Source organism: Cyprinodon variegatus, unplaced genomic scaffold, assembly GCF_000732505.1.
Source record: "Cyprinodon variegatus isolate N-32 unplaced genomic scaffold, C_variegatus-1.0 Scaffold163, whole genome shotgun sequence".
In the NCBI taxonomy this organism is placed as follows: domain Eukaryota; kingdom Metazoa; phylum Chordata; class Actinopteri; order Cyprinodontiformes; family Cyprinodontidae; genus Cyprinodon; species Cyprinodon variegatus.
This window is the reverse complement of record NW_015150616.1, coordinates 123,537-129,392: the sequence shown is the minus strand read 5'-3', so window position 1 is coordinate 129,392 and position 5,856 is coordinate 123,537. Positions and strand designations below refer to the sequence as shown.

Below are 5,856 nucleotides of genomic sequence, written 5' to 3'. Positions count from 1 at the left end.
ATACATTTTACTACAATATTGAATAGAACAATAATGAGACTAAAGATAATGCCTGAAAGCTACTGTGTATGTTGGGCATGCAGCATCCTTTATCATACTATTAGGCTCAACCAGGACAATAAATGTATAACACTGCTAGAACTTAATAAAAGCACCAACCAGTGTGAGAAACACAGGAATGAACACAAGGCCATGGAGCAAACCAAAACTTATCACGAGGAACATAATCTTAAAGAAGGTCCTAAAAATGTAGCTCCCAGACATCGATAACACCACCACACCCAGAATGGTGGACAGCGCTCCTTGCATTATAGGGTACCCCAGGTGGCTCAAAGCCTCTGCAGCTTTCTGGTCCACATCCCCCTTGGGACTCGAAACAAAGGCGTATGAAATGTGCGCCGAGAAATCCACAGAGAATCCGATGCTCATAATCAGGTTGATCATGGAAATGGTGTCCAAACTAACCCCCCACAGTGACATGAACCCAACAACGCCTACAACTACTGAACAAATTGCAAAGGCCACACAAATGGAACAAAGGGGGTTTGGTATCAGTATGATAGAGACAAGCAGCATTGCAGAGACGGCAATAAGGACGGTCTGAATGGTGCTGTTTGAGATAAACATGTATTGGTCAAAGTAGATAAAGGCAGGGTGGTAAACCAGCAGCTTAAAGGGACAGTCCTCTGCAGTTCTCCTGAATTCAGTCATTATTTCATTCAACGGGGAGTGGGTTAATGTTTGAAGAAAAAAACGAGAAGCCTGAATGGCTTTTCCTGAAGTCAAATTAAGATCTAGTTTAAACATTGGGTTAAGCTCCAGGAAGTTAGCCAAGTGGGAGAAGAAGGTTTCCTTTGAGCTAATATTCAGATTAGAAGTGCCTGCATAATGTTTGAAAGAAGTAAACCAAGCGAGAGTGCTGTTTACAAAGTTCAAGTTTTTAAAAGCTGAAATGCATGAGTTTAGATCCCTCTGGTCATCGTCATCCCAGTAAGAGATGGGTTGCTTCACTGCCACCATCACATTGTAGCCGTATTTAGAGAAGTGCTGCTCTTGGTGATTGTAGTATCTTATGAGGTAGGAGTCATCTAAAGCAAGGTTCTTGATGTCGAGTCCTTCTTTAAGCAGGTGAATGCCATAGATGCTTAAAACCAAATAGCCTGAATAGCACAAAAACACGAAAACTTTATACCCTTTGTGGGAGAGACACGGACTTAAAAAGTGCTGAAGAAAATAATCGATGGGTTCAGTTTCCTCCTTCTCAGTTGTACGATTGTAACCACCCCCAACACAGCACGCCCTGAAGGCTTTTGAAGATCCGCTTGGAAAGTCCTCTGGTACTGTGGCACAGGTGAACCAGTGTCTGTTCTCTGCTTCCCTCCGTCCATTCAGAGCCATGCACGCGCCAAGGAAGGTGATGCTGTACAAATAACAGAAGCAGACACAAATCCCAGCATAGAGACAGAAGGATCGGACGGAGCCAAACGGCGAGCTGCAGCCCAGGAAGAGAGACAGAGCATCAGTGATGGTGGTAATGGTGACAGACACAGACGCATCTCTGTAGGTCGCACCCATTCGGTCAGGAACTGTGTCCAGAACGCGGCTCCTCTGCCAGCAGGAAATCATGATGAACATGTCATCCAGCCCAATTCCTTTATGTTGAAAGTTCAAAGAGGAATAAGAGTCATTCACGTCCTGTCAGACTTTAGAGAAAAAACTGGTCTTGTTTGTATTTTTTACTCACCTAAAATCATGAAAGGACAGGATGCAGCTGTCATGACAAAGGGTTGTCCGAGCAACAGCATCACGCCAAACCCACTCAGAATTGCTAGGCCTGTGCAGAGAACTCCACAGAAGGCCACCCAAACCTTTGTCCTCACATTGTCTGACCTTAACAAAGAAAAAACTGTTATTTACAATAACCGGCTGTCATGAAATCATAAAATATTTATTCTTCTAACTTCTTACCAACCTACAACAAGTTAGTATTGAAAATGTGACGACAACGGTATAAGTGATGGAGAATAAATTGATGACAGAAGCTGGAGACCTCTCAAATTCCCACTGCATTGACTTTGAGGTGGAAAATGAAACCTAAAGTAAAATAGTGTTGATAAATTAAGCAAAAAACATTCAACAAACCTGAAACTCTTGAAAAAACATATATGTTCTGCTTACCTGGAGAGAAGATGATGACTCGTTTGAAAGCAAGCTGATAAAGCTTTCCAGCCAGAGGTTATTCTTTGCATGGTTGCTCCCCTCTAAGTAGTAATGAAGCTGCACTGCTTTAGCGCTTTCAATAAATGAAGTCTCTGTGTGAACTTCCACGCTACCCAGGCTTAGGTATAAAGGTATAGATTTACGATCAGTGTGATACCATGGAAACGTTAAGTTGACAGACTCCACATTGCTGGCATTGTATTCGATTATATCAAGGAAATCACTTGAGGCACAGGAGTCCATCACTTTGGCACAGATGTCTCCATATTCAAAAGAATGGTTGCCAAACTCCACCTGCATGCTCCTGATTCTCAAGTCCAAATCTAAGATGTTGTGAAGCAACTCAGTGGTTAGAATATTACCATCACTTGTTGCTATGACAGTACCGTAGCTCCCTGCGGTGCTCAGCCTAAGACTTGAGAACATGGAGCAATTTCTTGGAAAGGTTTCTTCCACGTATTTCCTCTCCATCTTGGCCGGTCCATCAGCAGGTGTAAACTGTTCTTCAATGTCATTGGACATGCCGTCCTGGAGGAAATAAAAGCCACTTCCCAGAGCAGAGGAGACTATGAGCGGGGCGAACAGGAACCACCAGGGATGGGAGCCAATAAAACTGCCCATCATCTCAAAGCACATCCGCAGAGGCTTTTCCACACAGTCTGTTTGGCATCTTGACATAGCTCTAAAGTTTTAGTCAGAGGTCCAATACGATTTAGGGTCAATTAGAGGCAAGGGCTCTTCAACATGAAGGGGGAGATCTGCAGGTTATATGCTGAGCTTATATATAGTGCTGCTTTTTCCCTTTTGCTCCCCAATGAGCTGGAATTTGCATAATTACAGGGTTAAGAACAAATGTTATGGGTTATAGTTTAGAACAGATGTGGTAAGAAGAGACCCACAGGCATCCGATTAAGACAGTTGGTTTATTGTTTTGTGGTTCACTGGTTTCAGCTCTGAGACTGGTTAGCTTTACACCCAGAGGGTTTCTTATCATGGTTAGGGTAACATAATTGTTGCAAATAAGGGGGTGTTTCAGAGTTCAGATAGTTTAGGTAGGAAACCAACAAAGTTGCATTGTCTTAATGTTGCTCTTGGCTATGTTCACTCAACTACACAGAACCTGCTCTTCCATTTAACCCAAATAGTTCACTATTCAGGGTGAACAAAGAGTGATCTTAACACCATTACCTAAAAGAGAACATTTGTGTGAAATATTCAGATATGAAGAGTGACAGGATGAGAAAGAGAATGACTTGGGCTCAGATCTTATTTGTTTTTTTTGTCATAAAAGTACTTCTAAACACGCAATCAATACATTTCCTTTGCATCCCTCAATAGAGTTAAAATCATGGGTAGGGATTAGTTGGTTCTGATTTAAAACATCAGGATTTCAAAAATATTGGGGCTTTTTTTTTGGATTTCTAAAAATATTCTTACTTTGAATTTAGTATTTAGGCTTCCCTCTAATTTCTATGGGCATTTTTTACAGTAAATTGTAAAGGTTCATTTAAAAAAAGGGTTTACGTAACATTAGAGACATAAATGTCAGGATTTGGCTCAATCTCATATAAAGAACATCTCTTGAAATGTCAGAACATTTCATCTTTTAAATTTATTTGATATAGTTTTACAGGTATAAAACAAACAGATCAGTGATATTAATATTATGGCATGTTATTTGAAAGAAATTTATTATTATTTTAAGTTAATTGAGATTAACTATGGAAATGAATGGGCACAATTTGTACAAATCTCTTGTCAATTTTAAATCAATAAAATATTATTTTCTGAAGACATTATACTAGCCCCTGTTTACATTGAGTTTGTTTCTGATCTTTCTTTGTATTTACAGAAATCATTTACCTAATTATTGTTATTAAGATAAATAAATTAAAAAGTATATCTGCTGGCTGTGGCTCAGTTTTAACGAAGAGTTTTAACGAGCCGATGGCCGTCTATAAGTTTAACTTTGTTGATTTTTGTGATAATAAAAAATCAACAATCACTGCAAGACAGAAATACAAGCTACAAAAAATAAAATAAAATACACAGAAAAATAAATATCAATAGAAATTATTTTACCATAGACTTTTACCTAAATTCATCTTTTTATTGCCTTTTTTGTTCTGCTCACATTCGGACAATTTCCTTAAATTGTCTTGATTGTTTTTTGATCCAACTAAAATAATTTTGAGCAAGCAGTTATAAGAAGACACTTGATTAGTGGATTTATATAACATTTCAAAGCAAAAGACTGGATTTATTGAAATAATTGTTTATCAGAGCAAGATCGTATGGAAGCTGCTGAAGCCCAATCATGCCACTCTCCAATGAAAAAAAAAGGAAATGTATATCAAAGAATTCGGATTTAACTATCTCATAATACATAATAAACTGTTTTTTATAATTGTTATGTTTTGGGATATGTTATGTTAATTTATTTAGGCTTTATTTGGTTTCTTCCATATGCAGATAATGAATTATCAAATATATAAAAAATATATATACACAAGACCAAGATTTATGATGTAAAAAAGTATGATTACATTACCTTTCCTATAGTTTAAATACCACAGCAGTTCTTCTGACACATAAAATCCCTAGAAGTGGTGGTCTAATTCTAGCTAACATTATGTCCTACTAAACTGGAGTTAATTTTACAACCTATTTGGTAATTATGAGATACTCTCCCATTACGAGATTTCATCATCATCATAATCAAATCATAATCTCATTATTACGAGATATCTCACTTATCCTTATGCAGTATAACTTTTTTTTAAATCAGAGAGGCAGAATTGGGCTCCCATATAGGAATGAGACATCCTCATAGCGCAGTGGAGGTTCTAGAACAAATATACCAGCAGAGCCAACATAAATAATACAAAAAAGGGCAACAATTCATCATTTAATGTACTAGGAGCCACATGTGTATTTAAATTTAAAGAGTAGAAAAGTCCTCCTCATTTATTGATATTCAAATTTCCTCTTGTTTCAATTGAAAATGGGTAACTGTGGTTTGAAACTGCTAATTTCACCTTAACTAAAATGAAAACTTCCTTAGGAAAATTAACAAAATAAGTAAATATCCACTTTAAGCCAAAGGTGATAGTGTTTCCTTGAACACAGGATTGGCTGGCCATTTGATGATAGGTGCATCCAGTGATGTGACAGCATGAACAGAGTGGCTGCTGTTTCAAACAACAATGATTCCCACTCAATATTTAAATATGACAACATTGTTGCAGAAATAACAGCTTCAAAACATATAAAAAAACAAGATAAAGTTAAAAACCAAGGTGTTTAACTTTGTTTAATTTAAAGGATAACTGCAGATGATGTGCTGTATTACTACAATTGTACGAACTAAAGGGAGAGCACTAGAAATCTTTAAGATATACAGCATGTCTCTGTGGTCAATGAATAAAGTTGGACCAAAAAGTTTTACAAAAGTTTAATGTTTATAGCTTGTGGAGTAAAGACTAAAGAAAAAAAAGATATTTTTTTGAAATATTATGGCCAAGTAAATTTTTTATTTTAAAAGAAAATGATCAGGTTTGATCAATTTAGAATTAGAACTTGAGCAAATCTGATAAATTCAGTTAAAATCGAACTGTAAAGGTAAGAAAAATAAAT

General features: G+C 37.2%; 1 protein-coding gene across 1 annotated transcript in view; it reads right to left on the bottom strand.

The window, feature by feature from the left end:
* LOC107086816 (patched domain-containing protein 3-like) overlaps nucleotides 1-2,898 on the bottom strand; it is a 3,624-nt gene extending 726 nt beyond the window's left edge. The window contains exons 1-4 of the mRNA XM_015378020.1: nucleotides 2,179-2,898; nucleotides 1,973-2,094; nucleotides 1,745-1,890; nucleotides 160-1,652 (exon numbers count right to left, since the gene is read on the bottom strand). Of these exons, the coding sequence (XP_015233506.1) occupies nucleotides 160-1,652; nucleotides 1,745-1,890; nucleotides 1,973-2,094; nucleotides 2,179-2,898 (2,481 nt within the window). The remainder of the gene's footprint in view (nucleotides 1-159; nucleotides 1,653-1,744; nucleotides 1,891-1,972; nucleotides 2,095-2,178) is intronic.
* Between the last annotated feature and the right edge of the window lie 2,958 nt (nucleotides 2,899-5,856).